The following is an 18,942-nucleotide window of genomic DNA, read 5'->3' on the forward strand; positions in this document are numbered from 1 at the left end:
GGTGGAATGAAAATGCAGCCTTTCACAGGAAGAACCAACAGTCAAACATGGTGGTGGTAGTGTGTAATGTTGTGGGGATGCATTGATGCCTCAGGACCTGGACATGCCATTATTGCTCTATACCATAAAAGAAGGGGACTGCGCAGTCTTCTGTGAGCTGAAGCTGAAGCTTAATTGGCTTATGCAGCAAAACAATGATCCAATACACAAAAGCAAGTCCGCGTCTAAATGGCTGAAAAGAAACAAAATTAAAGTTTTGGAGTGGCCTAGTAGAAGTCTTCAACCCAATAGAGACGCTGTGGCAGGTCCTGAAACAGGACCTCAAATTAGCAGCTCGCGCTCAGAAACCTACCAATTTGTGTCGTGTGATGTTTGGATGTCGCTCTCCCGTAGCGTTTTCACTGATGGAGGAGCCTCGGGGGGTGTTCTATAAAAGGCAGACATTTTGAGTCGGGCGGCTGGGATCACAGCCTGATTTGCGGGTCCGCTTTGATAACCGCTGCTCTTTGATAGACAAGCGAGATGATCATCGCTAAAGGAGGAAAAAAAAAAAAAAAACGAACGAACGAACAAAGTTGGAACCCTCAAAATCCCATGTAGGCACTTTCACTTTCCTGTCTTTGATATTTTTTTCATATTTAACTGTAATCCCACCGTAAGGCAGGCGCCGCGGAGTTCCGCGGGGACGTTTGAAACGCGGAACTGTGATGTGAAACCGACGCCGCCGCCGCTCCGGCAGCACACACACACACACACACACACACACACACACACGCGCGCGCTCGCTCTTTTAATCTGAACTCAGTCGCTGCCGCTGCCGAGAGCTGCTGCCACTTCCTGTGATGAGGCCATCAAAACAAAAAAAGATAAAACGCTCGTCTGAGTGTCTCTACGAGCGGAGGGAAAAAAAGCACGAGAGCTTCTGACACACTGCAACACCAGCCTGGGCCGTGGGAAACACGAGGAGATAGAACTGTATCACACACACACACACGGACAGGCATACACACGTGTGCGGACGCACACACACACGCACACACACACACAGACACACACACAGAAAATACTGCATTTGAATATACAGAATTTGAATAAAAATATTTCTTTTTGAATATTGGAACATTATATACTTTTTTTAAATCAATTTTTTTTTATTGCTGGAGGTTGAGTGGCTGGGGTGTTACATTAAGAGGAGCGTTTGTGATTTGAGTCAGTCTTCACGAGCAGAATGCCTTGTGGTATTACATTTTTGAATAGCATTGAAATGTTGCTATAAATGTATAGCGACGTTCCCCATATGCGATAAACAAAATTATAAATATCATTCCATTTGCAAATAATATTGAGGCATTGCTATGCTCATGCAGAGTGGCACTCCCGATATACTTACCGTATGGATGTACCCCATTACGGCTCTGTCTGCGTGCGGTTTCTGAATGACTCATTCGCTCAATCAGGGCACGCCGCGCACAGGCATTCAGTGAGCGATTGTGACATCACATCCGCCTCCTACGCGGCGACGAACAGCCGCCCCGAAACGACGGAGAGATGCACGCGCTCGCTCCACGCTCTCCGCTCCCCTTTCACATTAATATATATTTTTTTTACCTTGTTTTGTTTTTAAAAAACTAATATTCTGGAGGAGGATTAGTATGACTAAGGATCAGATTAATCTCAGGGGCAGCCTGAGGTACAGCATCTCTCCCTCTCATAAGTTATTGTTTTTATGTATTTATTTTTCTTTTCTTTTTTTCTCATCCCGCACGCTCTCTGGTTTTGGGATTACATTTTTCGGTTTGGTGGACCGAACAGGAGCCCTGGCCGTAAAGTTGGAAAGGCGTTATTAAATATTTAACCCCCCCCCCCCCTTTTTTTACAGGAGTCATCCGCACGGCCCTGCCCAACATGAACAGGGAGAACCGGGAGCACTTCCAGGTGGTGATCCAGGCCAAGGACATGGCGGGGCAGATGGGCGGGCTCTCCGGCACCACCACCGTCAACATCACCCTCAGCGACGTCAACGACAACCCGCCGCGGTTCCCCCAGAGTCAGTACACCCCCGCGCCCAGCCTCGCCCTCACCCTCATCCTCACCCTCACCCTCACCCCCAGCGTCATTCCACCCCCACCCCCACCCGCACCCTCACCCCCAGCGCCCCGTGAGAAGGCTGTCTCCATCTGGTCTCCATTTCAGAATGAATGTGGATTAGTGTAGGGAGCGGCGGGGGGCGGGGGGCGGGGGAGGGGGGGAGGGGGGTGGCGGGTGTCCTGGGACAGGGCCCGGTCCCGTTATTGTGTCGCTGTCTCTGTCTCTTGAAGTCAGGGAGTAATTAAATGTAGAGCCGTATGATGGAGCGCAGGGTCCTGCGAAGTGCATCAGATCAGTCTGGTAATCCCTATTAAATGAAAAGCGCGCACTCTGTGCATTTTATCTCTCTCCCTCTCTCTCTCTCTCTCTCTCTCTCTCTCTCTCTCGTTCTCTCACTTGCACTGTCTTCCCCACCATGTTAACAATCTCTCACCCTGTCTCTCTCTCTCTCTCACATGCTCTCTTTCTCTGCACGTCTTTCTTTTAGTCATTCTTTCTCTATCTCTCCCTCCCTTTTTCCCTTTCTCACTCGCTCTGTCTTCGCCCACGTTAACGCTGCAACAGATCAAATTCAGAATGCTTTATTGTCCTGACTAGATATATCTTATGTTGCCAAAGCACGGAAAAGAACATATACAACCGAACGCATAAACGTAGATCTAGACATGCAGCGTACAGACAGAGGCCTGTCCAGATATGCTCACTGGTTGTCCCTCTGCATATGGGCTGTAACATAATCTGCCAATACATTTTCTGTGTTCCCCTAATAAATAGGGGAGCTCTTGGTGGCAAAGTTTTAAATTCAAGGCATATTTTTATTTCTCCCTCATGTTCTGGTAATTTCCTCATGCTGTGCGGACGTGTAGCTGTGTCTCCTCCGCTCCCTGGCTGTGGTGTGAGCAGTCTGTCCTCTCTGGGCAGCCAGGCCTGCCTGTGTCAGCCTTCAGCAAAGCCAGGCTGTGCCCACTGAGTCTGTACACACTCTCTCCCTCTCTCTCTCTCTCTCTGTCTCTCTCTCTCTCTCGTGCTCTTTCTCTCTGTCTGTCTCTGCATGTCTGTTCATCTGTACATTCACTCTCCTCTCTCTCTCTCTCTCTCTCTCTCACGTGCTCTTTCTCTCTGTCTCTGTCTCTGTGTATGTCTTTCTGTCTGTCATTCTCTCTCTCTCTCTCTCTCTCTCTCTCTCTCGCTCTCAACCCCCTCACACGTTCTGTGGCTTGTGAATCTTGTGAATCGCGGCTCTGCTGAGTCAGACTGGCACGCTGCCACTGGCACTCCGCGTGCCCGCCGTAAGAGCGTGGGAGTGGGGGTGTGGTTTGGGGGGGGGGCGAGCGCTTAACAGCTCCTGATGTGACCGCTGTTCCCCACACTCGGTTCATTTGAATAAGGGGGGGGGGGGGCGTTGCTGGGGGGTTAGGCACTGAGCAGACACAGAGATGACTGCTTATCAGACTGTGATAGTATTGTTGTCTAGCACAGTAATGCCTCTCTCTCCATCTCCCATCTCCCAAACTCTCTCTCCTCCCTTGCCCCCATGGACACCTCTGCATTCTGGAGAGAAGGGATTTTGTTGCACCAATACGGGGCCAAACACACATGCACACACCCGCACGCACACACACTCACACACACACACGCACGCACACACGCACGCACGCACACATGCACACACACACGCACACACACACACACACGCGCACGCACGCACACATGCACACACGCACACATGCACACACACACACACACACAAACACGCACGGAGCTGGGGTCAGGGGAGGCTTGGGTCAGTCAGATGTCCCCAGGTCTACGTTATGTGTGTCAAACTCATGTGAGTTCTAACCCCCTCGTGCGCCAGGTGTGTATCAGTTCAGCGTCCTGGAGTCGGCAGAGACGGGGTCCCCGGTGGGACGGATCAAAGCCACGGACGCCGACATCGGGGTCAACGCCGAGATGGACTACAGCGTCATCGGGGGGGACGGGCTCGACGCCTTCGACATCGTCACAGACAGCGCCACGCAAGAGGGGGTCCTCACCGTCAAAAAGGTGACTAAAGCCTCCTCAAATATAAATGAAATGCAAAAAACGGGAGAGTGCTGTGTTTGAAAGTAAAAAAAAATAAACTGTAAGGCAACCTTCCATTACAGAAGCTGAAAATACTGCAGTATATTGAATAAAATGTACTATCAAGAGCATAAAAGGTATTGTGGCACTTTACAATAAATGGCCAAATATAAAAATTGCTGGTTCTTTCAGATATTAAAAAAATACCTGTATATTGTGGTGAAGTATATTTATCATTTCATTTTATAAGAAGGTACACATATTTCTGTAATGGTTGTCAGGGAAACTTCAAAAGGACTACCGCTTAGTGAGACTCATACTCATTGTATCACTGTACAGAATATGCACTTTGGTGGAACAGCGTTGGTGGATAATGTTTTTGTCGTTACTGTATCTTGTTCAGGCTAGAGGTTTCTGGATTCTGATGTTGGATATTATCATATATCGTCATCAGTGATCCAAGAAAGTTTTTATAGTCACAGATAATGCAAAGTATCAGTTCTCAAACTTTGCCACCATTTTGTAAATGTTGTTCTGAGGCTGAAAGCTCCTACTGTTTTACAGTCAGAGGCTTCACTGGGGACTAGCCAATAGGAAGCCAGTTCACAGTGGAACCAATCATCACTCTGTGACTGGACAGACTGTGTTGCCATTGCTTTCACCTACCCCGGCCTGTTCTGATGATATATGGCTCTGTGGAGACAGCAGTAAAGTTACTGACTGCTTCTTTCAGCACCTTGGAGAGCGCCAAGGACAGCAAGAATCATGCATCCATCCATTCTCTAAACCGCTTATTCCTTGTCAGGGTCATGGGGGGGGGTGTTGTGGGGGGGGGGGAGGAGGGCTTGGGAGGGGGTGGCATGCACTGGTTGAAAGGCAGGAATACACCCTGGACAGCTCGCTAATCCATCGCAGGGCACACACCATAATTAATTCACGCACTCATACCTAGTCTTCGATTAGCCTAGCCTGCATGTCTTTGGACTGTGGGAGGAAACCGGAGTACCCGGAGGAAACCCACGCGGACACGGGGAGAACGTGCAGACTCCACACAGAGAGGCCCGCGGTTGGGATTCAAACTCGGTACCCTCTCGCTGTGCGGCGACAAAGCTACCCACTGCGCCAGTGTGCCACCAGCAAATGCCAGTGCCAGCTGGAAAAAAAAAAGAGAGAAAAATAACTGTTTAGTTACATAACACTTGATGGTAAATCATAGCCCTTACATTTAAATAATGAATAAATATGAAACGTAAGTGTTAATCAGATGGGGAACGGGGGGGGGGGGGGGCACATTTACCGCCTGTCGCTCTGGCTTTCCCTTTCCCTCCCTCTCTTAATTCGTCTTTTTGACATTAATTATCTAAACAAAGACTGATGTTAATTACACATTCCCTCAACACGTTCTCGTTTTCCTCTTTTTGCGTCCGGGACGGCGAATAACGGACGCGCCCATCTCTGGATTACGAACGCGCGGCACATTCGTTCCCCGGCCTGGCTGAACGTCCGTTTGTTTACTGTGTTTGGAATCTGAGGGCGGGCGCATTAATATTAAAATGACGTGCGTTACAAATACTGTACAAAAAAAACAGAAAAATATAAAATGATGTTTTTCATTGCACACTTGTGGCATTATTGCACGTTTGTCATAATGGAGGAATTATTGTTATAACCAAATTGATTCAGATGTAAAAAAATATTAATATTATTAAAGGGGAACTGAGGAAACACAAAACACATTTTTTTTTAATTATTATTGAATTTATTTAATGAAACGTTGTCGAACAACCGTATCACCCACGTGGAACCATTCAGCGTGGCAGATATGCAGTAGCAGAGGAAATCGGGAAGGGGGCAAACACTTTTTCATGGCGCTGCGTGTACATCAGCGCAGTCAGAGTTGGGTCGCGTGGACGGATTATTTTAATGGCGGGCATCACCCGAGCTTTGCTCTCTGTTTACATTCCTCCCCTACACAGGAAAAGAGGCCTTGTCCTTGGCTTTGAATCGATCCAGAACTTTCAGGCTACAGTAACAAAAACAAAAAAAAGAATTAAAAGAAAAAGAAAAAGAAAGGAAAAGCACACATAATTGCCTTTTTTGCAAGTGTTGGCCCTCGCCGAGCCTCCCGCCATGCGCCCAGCTCCATAATCCAGCCTGATTGCGGAGATCAAAGTCCGCGTGACTTCAGACGCGCTTTCATTCCTGACACCGAGGCGTCCAATTAAACGCCGTCGCCTTATTAGAGGGGGAGCCTCTGCCTGCGGAGAGCGCTCTCTCTCTCTCTCCCTCTCTCTCTCTCTCTCTCTCTCTCTCTCTCTCTCTCTCTCTCTCTCTCTCTCTCTCTCTCTCGCTCTCTCGCTCTCTCGCTCTCTCGCTCTCTCGCTCTCTCGCTCTCTCTCCCTCTCTCTCTCTCCTCTCTCCCTCTCTCCCTCTCTCTCCTCTCTCCCTCTCTCCTCTCTCTCTCTCTCTCTCTCTCTCTCTCTCCCTTCTCTCTCCCCTCTCTCTCTCTCCCCTCTCCCTCTCTCTCTCTCTCTCTCTCTCTCTCTCTCCTCCTCCCTCCCTCCCTCCCTCCCTCCCTCTCTCGCCCGTCAGTCAGGCGGGGTTTGGGTCCTGGCACAAAATCGTTTTAATTACAATTGCTGCATTATTCACACGTGTGTGCGCGCACACACACACACACACAGACACACGCACACACACACACACACGCACACACACACACATGCGCACACACACACAGACACACGTGCACACCCACACACACACGTCCAAAGGACCACCAGAACAAACTGTGGTCCTGTTGAGTAACCCAGCACATGATCCTTTGTGCTTGTGCACATGGCTGCTATAAGAATAGACGCGTGATTTCTACATGCCTGGCTGCCTGTCCTTGTCTGTGTGTGTGTGCACCTGTGTGTGCGTGTGTGTGTGTGTGTGCATGCATGCGTGTGTGTGTGAAATACAGTTTTGTTTCCTCATTGTATTTGCAGCACGGACAGCAGTTAGACTGCACTATAAACCCATGTTTAATGTGTTGATGTGATTATTAATAGATGTCCTCTTCTCTGTGTGTGCATGTGTGTGTATATGTGTGAATGCGTGTGTGTGTGTGTGTGTGTGTGCGTGCCTGTGTGGGTGGGTGCGTGTGTGCGTGCCTGTGTGTGCGCGCGTGCGTGTTTGCGTGCGTGTCTGCGTGTCAGCCTCTGAACTTTGAGAGGAAGAGCGCGTACGTGCTGAAGGTGCAGGTGGAGAACACGCGGCCGGACCCCCGCTTCAGCTCCGCGGGGCCGTTCCGCGACACGGCCACGCTCAAGGTCACCGTGGAGGACGTGGACGAGCCGCCCGTCTTCGAGCGCGACGGCTACGTGATGGAGGTGAAGGAGGACGCCGACGCCGGCACCACCGTCGGCTCCGTCAGCGCCTCCGACCCCGATACCAGCCGCAGCCTCATCAGGTAGGTCACCTGTGTGGGGCAGGGGTTAGAGTGCAGGACTCTGTGGGGTAGGGGTTAGAGTGCAGGACTCAGTCACCTGTGTGGGGCAGGGGTTAGAGCGCAGGACTCAGTCACGGGGCAGGGGTTAGAGTGCAGGACTCAGTCACCTGTGTGGGGCAGGGGTTAGAGCGCAGGACTCTGTGGGGTAGGGGTTAGAGTGCAGGACTCAGTCACCTGTGTGGGGCAGGGGTTAGAGCGCAGGACTCAGTCACCTGTGTGGGGCAGGGGTTAGAGCGCAGGACTCTGTGGGGTAGGGGTTAGAGTGCAGGACTCAGTCACCTGTGTGGGGCAGGGTTAGGCAGGATCAGTCACGGGCAGGGTTAGAGTGCAGGACTCAGTCACCTGTGTGGGGCAGGGGTTAGAGCACAGGACTCTGTGGGGTAGGGGGTACAACTGGGATCTTAAACTCAATTCCTGGAGGACCGCAGAGCCTGCTGGTTTTCAGCGAGCTTGGCCTAAATGCTTCATTGATTTTGACTGAAGAGTCCACCCGCCTTATTTCCAAGGCCAAGGCTGACCGCCGATCGAAAGGAAGCCACGAAAACCTGCCGTCACCGTGGCCTCCTGCCTGTGGCCTCCGGGTCTGAGTTTGAGGTGTGTTTTTAGCGACGGACCCCACACAAGGGGAGCAGTGTCTCAGCTTCTCTACCTAGCAACTATAGCAAGGCAAAAGCAACGTTTGTTAGAACCAACCGCCCCTCTGCCCTGCACCTCTCCATAGGAGGCAAACACCCCCCCCCCCCGTGTAAACACGAGTGGAGAAAAAGGGCCAATTACAAGTCCTGGCACCGGAGGAGAACAACACTTAAGGGCCAGCATTAAAGCGGAATTATCTCCCGCGTTCAATCGGGGGAGGGGCCGGACCGGCTGAATTATCGACGATACAAGAGAGGCAATTAGCTGTCGGACAACGGCGGACTAACGAGCTTACGCCGCGCAAGAGACGGGGGGGGGGGGGGGGGGGGGGGGGGGGGGGGGGAGCGAACATTTAAAAGAAAAGATTAAACGGAGAAGAAGAAAAAAAAGAGAAGATTGTTTTGGCTTCTCTTTTTTTTGGCAGAAAAAAAAACACACAAGGGAAAAATAGATAGAAAAGAAAAAAAAAAAGGACGGTGTCTGAAAAAGCCGCGCGGAACTTGGCCGGCATGTTACTGGGAGACTCTAACACCCACCCCCCCCACCCCCCCGGGGGTTGAAACTTCCTCCTCCAGTTCTGGCTAACATCCTGCCCGTCTGCTGTCCATTAATCACGCTGATGTACGACACTCTGCCAGTACAGAGTCTGCACGGCCCCTGAGACACCAGCGTGCCAGGGGGTCACGACCCGCATATCCTGGGCTGCGGGCAGGCCAAAAAAAATAACAATAATAATAAAATGAAATAAATTAACTAATTAAATTAAATAAATACTGTTTTTTACAATAACAAAAAAAAAAAAGACCCTCAGGTGCGAAACATTAATTAAGATTTCCTTCGGAACATCATAAAAACAAAACGGGATCGTCAATCTTTTATTATCGCCGAACGTAAAAACTGGCAGCTTTCAGAGGACGTGCTGGAATAGGGTATGCTATTGACCGAGTGAGTTAGCTAGGGGAATAATTTGGCTTCATAATGCAAGGCGGTGAGGTCCTGGAGGGCGGCAGCGTCTGCTGATTTCCAGCGTTTAAGAGATTCATTTATTCAACCGATTGGCTAACGAGTCCGCACACCTCATTCCCAAGGCCCAAACTCGCTTTAGATTGAAAGGAAGCCAGAAAAGGACTGCGGCCCTCCAGAGTTCAGGATTCCTGCTCTCAGGGAGAATAGCTGGATTAACGTTTGTTCATTTTGACTTACAATCAAAAACTGTAATTTTTTTTCTTCTTCACAAACACAGTTTGGCTAATTTCTAAACTGCATTACAAAATGAAAAAAAAAAAACCCTTGCGTAATGCTAACGTTTACCTGCAAGCCATAGTTAAGCTCAAATGTTGACTGAATACATGGCAAAATGTTTTCAGCTGCCAATCAAAGCCGGTCTTATCAATCTGTCTCGACTCATCTTCCCTCAACATGATGTGCAATTGAGTTTGCACCTCTAAATTAATAGATTGTGGACCTGCTATGAAGTCTTTATTGTTAGAGAGTGGATGGAACAGTGTATTTGAGTCCTATTGAGCGTAGATTCCATGACCTGTCAATCACCAGCTGATTTGAGCCAATGGAAACAACGTTCCGGTATAGCCAATCCGGTGACAGTATTCACATGGCCTTAGCCCCAGTCACAGGCCCTCCGGTGGAGTCTTGACCGGGTGACTCGACTGGTGAGAGCTACAGGTCAGTTCATTTTATATTTAATTTATTTTGTCTTTTTTTTTCAGGTACTCCATTGACCGCCGTACGGACATGGACCGCTTGTTCAACATTCACCCGGGAAACGGGACCATCTTCACCCTGAGGCCCCTGGACCGCGAGGAGACCGCGTGGCACAACATCTCTGTGACCGCCACAGAGTTCAGTAAGTACCACCATAGAGTTCAGTAAGTACCACCATAGAGTTCAGTTAGTACCGCCACAGAGTTCAGTAAGTACCACCATAGAGTTCAGTCAGTACCACCATAGAGTTCAGTAAGTACCATCACAGAGTTCAGTCAGCACCACCATAGAGTTCAGTAAGTACCATCACAGAGTTCAGTAAGTACCTCCGAAGAGTTAAGTACTGCCACAGAGTGCAGTAAGTACTGTTACAGAGTTCAGTAAGTACTGCCACAGAGTTCAGTAAGTACCATCACAGAGTTCAGTAAGTACCATCATAGAGTTCAGTACATACTACCACAGAGTTCAGTAAGTACCATCACAGAGTTCAGTAAGTACTGCCGCAGAGTTCAGTTAGTACTGCCACAGAGTTCAGTACTGCCATAGAGTTCAGTAAGTACTGCCACAGAGTTCATTAAGTACCATCACAGAGTTCAGTAAGTACTGCCACAGAGTTCAGTTAGTACTGCCACAGAGTTCAGTTAGTACTGCCACAGAGTTCAGTTAGTACTGCCACAGAGTTCAGTTAGTACTGCCACAGAGTTCAGTACTACCACAGAGTTAAGTACTGCCACAGAGTTCAGTAAGTACCGCTGGACATGGGGGGTCATTCAGCACAGACACCACATCATAGATCGCCATTATGTCCTGCATTCCACCCCCACTGCTGTGGATAATCACAGACTTGCACACACACAAGCTGCTCTAAGCACCAGTAATTGCTTGTTTGCCTGGAGAGACTGTGTGTATAATCCCATTTCTGTATGCTAAACTTTGAACTCTCCAGAGCATTACTGTTCTTTAACATAGCCTGCAAGGTAGCTGAAGAGATCTGTCTTGACACAACAGATTGATGTGTTATACGGAAAAGGTGAAAATTATACAGTAGTTCAAAATAAGCATCGAGTGCAATATTTTCAGCATTGTTCATGCAGTGTGTGATAATTTTGATGGCAACTCCAGTTCACGAGCTCTTGCTGTCTTCAGTCTTATGAAGCTGCTGATAACTTCCAAGTGGAAGGCAAATATAGAATGTGTGTGTGTGTGTGTGTGCGCGCGCGTGTACAGGTGTATTTGTGTGTGTGTGTGTGTACAGGTGTATTTGTGTGTGTGTGTGTGTGTGTGTGTGTGTACAGGTGTATTTGTGTGTGTGTGTGTGTGTGTGTGTGTGTGCGCGTGTGTACAGGTGTGTGTGTGTGTGTGTGTGTGTGTGCGCGCGCGTGTACAGGTGTATTTGTGTGTGTGTGCGAGCGGTGTCCTGGGCCGCAGTAAAAATGGCCTTTGCTCTCTGTCCGTCTCCCAGGCAACCCCAGGCAGTTGAGCCGCGTGCGCGTCTTCATCAGGGTGCTGGACGTCAACGACAACGCGCCCACCTTCGCCACCGTCTACGAGACCTTCGTGTGCGAGAACGCCAAGCCCGCGCAGGTGAACGTCACGCCGTCCCTTCGCGGTCTACACCGTGACTCACAACGACGCCGTAAAATGTTGAGTGTTAAGCCAACTCCCTATTGGGACGAGCATCTAAACTATTAAGAGTCGACTTAGCGCTGGACGTGTTAGCGTGTACCTGCTCAGACGATGATGGGGGGGGGGGGGGGTTTGAAATTGCGATATAATGCATTGTTGTCTTGAAAGGCAACCTTTTCAGCAGGACTTAAATGCCTTTAACATGGCATGGAGATGATCAATAAGGCCCATTATGTATCGAACTGGCATCAGCGTGGCCTCCCAGGCGTACGCGCGCACCCCAAAAGACCACGCTGGGAAAATGGAGCGCGGGCTACTTCTGAGCCGCCAGGACCCCTTTCATTGTGGGAGCGCTATTGTGCTCGCCACCTGTGTTTTACAAGAAGCGCCAGGCAAAATGCGGTTTCATCAAAATCCATAAAGGCGTAAGTGACAATTCAAGAAGTACAAGCCGTGAAAACCTCGGCGCGGGGAGCGCGAGAATCGGAGGCCGAGAGCGCGTGACGTGGGAAAGCCTTTCAAACTGTAATCTTGCAAAGGCCGGCCAATTTTCAGAAAAAGCCCTTTTTTTTTTTTTTTTAACGCCGTTTCTTTTCTCGCTCCCCATACCCGGGCATTATGATGTCATAATACAGTACGGCACCTTTGGCAGAATGCTAGGCGTAGACAATCGCTCGCGGCTGCAGAACAGAAATGGAAGTCGACTCCTGTATGAGGTTTTTAGCGCCTCGCTATGCGCGAAGCTTCCGTGCATTTCTTTTATTCGAATAGGCCCCGATAAATATGCTATTGTGTGCTCTAGCGCACCAACAACCGAGGAAATCCAGAATAAGCCGGCCGGCACACATGAACTGTCTTGGTCAGTCGCCTGTGTGTTCAGATTTTTACACAGATCACGCCAACTTGGGCGTTTGATTTCTGTAAGCCTTACAAGGACAGCCTTTTAGGACAGTTTTATAATAGTGAGGGGGGGGGGGGGGGTGATTTAGCAATCTCCCAGTGGGATGTGTGCGCGTTTAAACGAACCAGATGTGAGTTGGTCTGAAGGTCCAATGCTGCGGTCCCTATTTCTACAGTAAGGATGCTCGGATCTCACCCTCAAAGCCAGTAGTTCTGCTGGTTTCCTTTTCTAGCTGATGGTCAATTGATCAATATTAATTGATTAGAGAGGAAGAATGAAAACCAGCAATATCACTGGCCCCAGGGGACAGATTTGAGTATCGCTGCTGTAGAGGTTACATTAAGTTCTTTGGTAACTCGTAGAAGTGCAGTAATTATTTTACAGGATGTGTCTTGGTTCTGAAGGCCCAGTTCTGTAGTTGGTATTTGTAGAGGCTATCTTGGGTGCCATGGTAACCCATACGGATACAGTAATAATGTTTCTGGATGTGAGGTGGCCCTGAAGGCCCAGTTCCATGGTTAGTATTTGTAGAGGTTACACTGGGTGCCATGGTAACTCATAGAGATACAGTAATAATGTTTCTGGATGTGAGCTGGTTCTGAAGGCCCAGTTGCATGGTTGGTATTTGTAGAGGTTACACTGGGTGCCATGGTAACTCATAGAGATACAGTAATAATGTTTCTGGATGTGAGGTGGTCCTGAAGGCCCAGTTCCATGGTTGGTATTTGTACAGGTTATACTGGGTGCCATGGTAACCCATACGGATGCAGTAATAATGTTTCTGGATGTGAGGTGGTCCTGAAGGCCCAGTTGCATGGTTGGTATTTGTAGATGTTACACTGGGTGCCATGGTAACTCATAGAGATGCAGTGATAATGTTTCTGGATGTGAGCTGGTCCTGAAAGCAGTGTGGTGTTGGTGTTTCCAGAGGATACAGACCGTGAGCGCCACAGATGCAGACGAGCCCAAGGGTGGGCACAGGTTCTTCTTCAGTTTGGCACCAGAAGCTTCGGTCAAAGCCAACTTCACCGTCAAAGACAACAGAGGTGAGCTCCTCTGGGTCCGCACACACACGCACGAACGCACGCACGCACGCACGCACGCATGCACGAACGCACGCACACACACACACACGCACACACACACACGCACACACACACAAAGCTGCTTTATTCACTGTCTGTGAGTGACGAACGAGGTGAGCTATCCCAATCACATCACACACGTGCGTACGCGCACACGCACTTCGTTAAATGTGATAATTGGAATTCCTTTTCCATATGAATATGCATACATTGCATGTTCAAAAGGGAATAGCTGAAAGCATTTCCCTTTTTAAATCACGAGAAACGTATGCATTCAGCCAATTCAACTCTTCTCTTTAAGGTGTAAACTGCCTGATAGGGGTGTCCCTCTGTCATGGAAAAATATATTTTTTAAGTTGACAGCTTTCCTCTTTTTATATACCAAAATAGATATGTTCTTGAACCACACATTTGATTAAAAAAAGATTTGTATGCTTTTTTTTCCTTTTACTTTATTTCTTTTTAAAAAGCATCCTGGCACATGCATCCTTTCAAGTGTTTTCATTAACTGTATTGTTTCCAGAAAGGCTGAGCTTAGAAGTGCATTTTTTTTGAGAAGCCGCATATTCTTCACAAAAAAAAAAAAACACTGACGCACTGAAGTACATTACATTACCGCCATTGAGCAGATACTCCTACCCACTCCCGGCGATGTGTTTATCCTGCCATTTCATACAGGTTAATGAGAATTCTTTTTAAAGAGCGGCATTCACACAGGTTAATAGGAATTCATTGAAGAGTTGGTTGCACAAACACTTTATGTGGCTACCTTCATCGTTAAAACCGCACACCCAAAAAAAATCTACAGAACTGACGAGTTATTTCAATTTTGCGTTTGTGCGCTGTTTGACACGCGTGTGCGTTGTGTGTGAATAAGTCTGACGCACGCGTGTGCGTGTGATGCGTGTGAATAAGTCTGACGCACGCGTGTGATGCGTGTGAATAAGTCTGACGCACGCGTGTGCGTGTGTGATGCGTGTGAATAAGTCTGACGCACGTGTGTGTGTGTGTGATGCGTGTGAATAAGTCTGACGCACGCGTGTGTGTGTGCGATGCGTGTGAATAAGTCTGACGCACGCACGTGCGTGTGATGCGTGTGAATAAGTCTGACGCGCGCGCGTGTGTGTGTGATGCGTGTGAATAAGTCTGACGCACGCGTGTGCGCGTGCGATGCGTGTGAATAAGTCTGACACGCGTGTGTGTGTGATGCGTGGAGAAAGTCTACGCGCGGTGTGCGTGGCGATGCGTGTGAAAAGTCTGGCTCAGCCGGGTGATGCGGTGAATAAGTCTGGTCGCGCGTGGTGTGTGCGATGCGTGTGAATAAGCTGACCGCGTGCGTGCTGCTGTGCGTTGCGTGCAGACACACGGCGGGATCTGAGCCGAGGGAGCGCTTCAGTCGCGCGCAGAGAGCGTGACCGGGTTCCCTGGTGATCCGGATGCAGTTCCCCATGCAGAGCAGCACCAGCACGCTGACGGTGCGCGTGTGCAGCTGCGATCGCCACGGCAACATGAAGGCCTGCAGCGCCGAGGCCTACGCCCTCTCCGCCGGGCTCAGCACCGGGGCCCTGGTGGCCATCTTACTCTGCGTCATCATCCTCCTCAGTGAGTGTCTCTCTGTCCCAACCTCTACACTAACACTAACCCTGATCCCAACCTCCACACTAACCCTGACCCTGACCCTAACGCTAACCCCAACCCGGACTCAGCACAGGGGCGCTGGTGGCCATCTTACTCTGCGTCATCATCCTCCTCAGTGAGTGTCTCTCTGTCCAAACCTCAACCTCCACACTAACCCTGATCTCAAGTGTCAGGGGCTTCTTGTTTAGGTGAGGGGGTGTGGGTGTGGATGACCTGGAAACATTCAGGAATTCATCAAGGGATTCAAGCCTCTGCTGCTGAACTCAACAGTCTGCCTGCCTGTCTGTCTGTCTGTCCATCTATAAAGCTTGTAAAAAAAAAAAACACAGATCTAGAGCAGTCTTTTTGTTTGACAAAAAAAAAAAAGTAAAATAAATAAACACCTAACAGAGACGGATTCGTATCCAAATAATATCCATTCAAGCACATGACAGGAGCGCCACTGAACCAGCATTTAAAAATGTCATTTGAAAGTTGAGTTGTTTTCATAAATGCTTCCTGATACATTTAAAACTAGCAGGGTAATACTTTGTATCCAGTTATTTATTTTATGATGTATCTCTACTGACAGAAACATATTATGAGATTAGAACAGAATTGATTACTTGCTTTGGTTCAGGTGCAGATCATTAGTATTGTGAGGCTATGGCACAGCAATTACTGTAGTATACAGTAACTGTTATTGCAACCCAGTGTCTATGTTTTGATATACAGCTAGGAGAATCCTAGCCAGAAGTAGTGCGTGTACTTTATAGTTTAAAAAATAACTTTAAAGTCTCCTTTAACCCTAAGTCTCCTTTAACTAAGCTTGAAGAGATGAAACAGATTTTATCTTTCAGACCAGGAATCAATTTGGTTGCTCTTCTTTGAACCTTTTCTAGAGCCTCTATTTATTTCTTGTAGTACGGTCCCCAGAACTGCACACAATGCTCCAAGTGGGTCTAACAAATGTATTGTATAAATATAACTTCCTTGGATTTATACTTAATACTTTTGCCTGTATATTCCTGCATCCTGTTGGCCTTTTTACTGCTACTGCACAGCGCCTAAAACCTGAAAGGCTTTGATCAACCATTACTCCGAAGTCTTTTTCAAATTGAGCACATTCCAATTTTGTTCCTTCCATAAAGTAATCCTGCCTAATGTTTTTCCCACATGCAGAACTTTACATTCGGCAATATTGAATTTCATTTGGCAGGTTTTTGCCAACTTCCGGATTTTATTTAAATCTTCTTGGATTACTTTAGTAGATTCCAAACTATTGGCTGGGCCTCGTGTATGCAACGCAGGTATCGTCTCTCTGTGTAACATTTTGTAGTGGTCTAATTAACGAGTCAACCATCACCGAATTATACACCTGTGAACCATCAGGTGCTTGAACAGAGCTGAAATGCACATAAATAAATAAATAAATAAAAACAGAAGGCCAGGTTTCTCCGATCCGCGTGGCCCGTGCTATTTTAATACCTCCACATAGCGCGCGCTTTTAATTACGCCTAAAGCGAGCGTTGATTTTCCGAGATGCGACTGAGGCAATTTACACCTCGACGTTCCCCATGCAGTGTTGTGACAGGCGGACGCTTCGCGAACAGCGCGAGCGATTCGAATATCGTTACGAGGTCGTGAGGGGCCACCGCCTGTTCTCGCTAAAACAGCGCCGCAATCATCCAGATACCAGATTTTTTTTTTTTTTTTTTTTTTTTAAGTCAGCTCGCGACTTCCGCACTTTCTCTCCTTCTCTTCAGTTCCCCGCGACCGCGTTTCTCTTCCCGTTTCTCTCTCGTCTTCCAGTCGCTGCGGTTTGTACTTTTCTCTCTCTCTCTCTCTCTCTCCCCCCGTGTTTTCCAGGAATTGTGGTTTTGTACCAATCTGTTTTATCCAGGGATTTCTGGTTTGTTCTTATTTTTCTCTCTCTCTCGATTTTTCGTGATCTTTTTTCTGTTCTTCCCTTCCCCCCCTCTCTCTGTCTCTCTCAGTGCAGCGCAAGCACATTTTTACAGGATAATATAAACGGCATGCACTGTACAGCTGTGTGTATTAAACATGGGTATGTTGTGTAAATATACAGTAAGTACATGCATATGAATGTTTTTGTGTGTGTGTTGCAGTGATCGTGGTTCTCTTCGCCGCCCTGAGGAGACAGAAGAAGAAGGAGCCGCTGATCATCTCCAAGGAGGACGTGCGGGACAACGTGGTGAGCTACAACGACGAGGGGGGCGGGGAGGAGGACACGCAGGCCTTCGACATCGGCACGCTGCGGAACCCCGAGGCCACGGAGGACGGCAAGCAGCGGCGGGACATCATCCCCGAGACCCTCTACCCGCCGGCGGCGGCGCGTCGGCCCCCCGCCGGGCCGTCCCGCGACAACGCCGACGTGCGGGACTTCATCAACCAGCGGCTGCAGGAGAACGACGCGGACCCCACGGCGCCCCCCTACGACTCGCTGGCCACCTACGCCTACGAGGGCGCCGGCTCGGTCGCCCACTCCCTCAGCTCGCTGGAGTCCGCCGTCGCCGACGGCGACCAGGACTACAACTACCTCAGCGACTGGGGGCCGCGCTTCAAGAAGCTGGCGGACATGTACGGCGGGGAGGACAGCGACAGGGACTCCTAACCGGGCCCAAACGAACCCGCTCCTTAAGCCGGGCGGACGAAAACGAAAGAAACGTGCAAACAAACGAACAAACAAACGAAAAAAAGGAAAATAAAAATTAAAAAAACGCTTCGGAGTTAATTGTTCCGACACACAATGCGGTCGTCATGCGGGAACCGGAAGCGAAGGAAAAAAAAAGGAGGAGAAAGAAAAGCGCAGTCACTGTTTTACAAAGTGCTCTTTTTAGTCCTATCAACTACTTCTCGTTTAACTTGTAGGTGACCTTGAGTAACTTCAGTGCTTCGTGTGTCAGTTTTCAGCGACGGATCTGCCAAGCAGAGAATTCAGGAACGAGCAGCGGACTCGCCAAAATCCTGGGTTCACGTGTGCCCTGAAAAATCTCTTTTTATAAATATATATATATACACACATATATATATACACAATTTGTTTTCCTTTTTCTTTCTTTCTCAAGCTGCTTCTCCATATGGTGTGTGGGAAGGAAGCGCAAGTCATTTCACGAACTGACTGACAGATTTTTTTTTTTCAGTCTTTTAAGAAATATCTGCAAACTGCGAGTTCCGTCTTTGCTTGTGTTTCTACTATACACTCAGTACGGTGTTGCTGTCATTTGCATTTTAAATATTTGTCATACAATCAGCCCTGGAAAGAACTGTTTTTTTTTTTTTTTTTTTTCTAGGTTTCTTCTTCTTGGGTTTGTGAGCTCAGTGACACCCCCTTCTCTAGCTGCATTTGTGAAAGGAAAAATCACTGTCTCCTTATAGCTTTACATGCGTATTATCACCAGAGAAAGCAGGAAAGAACTGTATTATTGTGTATTGAATGTTTCTGTACAAATGTAAAAGGCTGTGATGGACTAAGGCGGGAGGGGTGGGGGGTTGGTGAACTACACTGTTGGACCGAAGCTCAAGGATCCCAAAAAAGCAGTCTATGAAATATAACTGCTTCCTAAATTATACTTGATTTACCCCCCACTCCCACCTCCCCATAGTAAGTCCCCCCCCCCCCATTGGCCTGCCACATGCATTACAACTTCCTGTTCATGTATCTCTCTGGGTATTTTTCTGAAACTGCGAGT

At 48.5% G+C, this 18,942-nt stretch overlaps 1 protein-coding gene across 1 annotated transcript in view; it reads left to right on the top strand.

The window, feature by feature from the left end:
- Positions 1-18,045, top strand: part of LOC135254162 (cadherin-10-like) — a 55,343-nt gene extending 37,298 nt beyond the window's left edge. Inside the window, exons 5-12 of the mRNA XM_064334142.1 lie at positions 1,880-2,047; positions 3,944-4,131; positions 7,350-7,603; positions 10,006-10,142; positions 11,463-11,584; positions 13,456-13,587; positions 15,055-15,214; positions 17,359-18,045. Coding sequence (XP_064190212.1) covers positions 1,880-2,047; positions 3,944-4,131; positions 7,350-7,603; positions 10,006-10,142; positions 11,463-11,584; positions 13,456-13,587; positions 15,055-15,214; positions 17,359-17,864 — 1,667 coding nt within the window. The 3' untranslated portion in view covers positions 17,865-18,045. The remainder of the gene's footprint in view (positions 1-1,879; positions 2,048-3,943; positions 4,132-7,349; positions 7,604-10,005; positions 10,143-11,462; positions 11,585-13,455; positions 13,588-15,054; positions 15,215-17,358) is intronic.
- The last annotated feature ends 897 nt before the right edge of the window (positions 18,046-18,942 follow it).

This window comes from Anguilla rostrata, chromosome 4 (genome assembly GCF_018555375.3).
Source record: "Anguilla rostrata isolate EN2019 chromosome 4, ASM1855537v3, whole genome shotgun sequence".
Classification (NCBI taxonomy): Eukaryota; Metazoa; Chordata; class Actinopteri; order Anguilliformes; family Anguillidae; genus Anguilla; species Anguilla rostrata.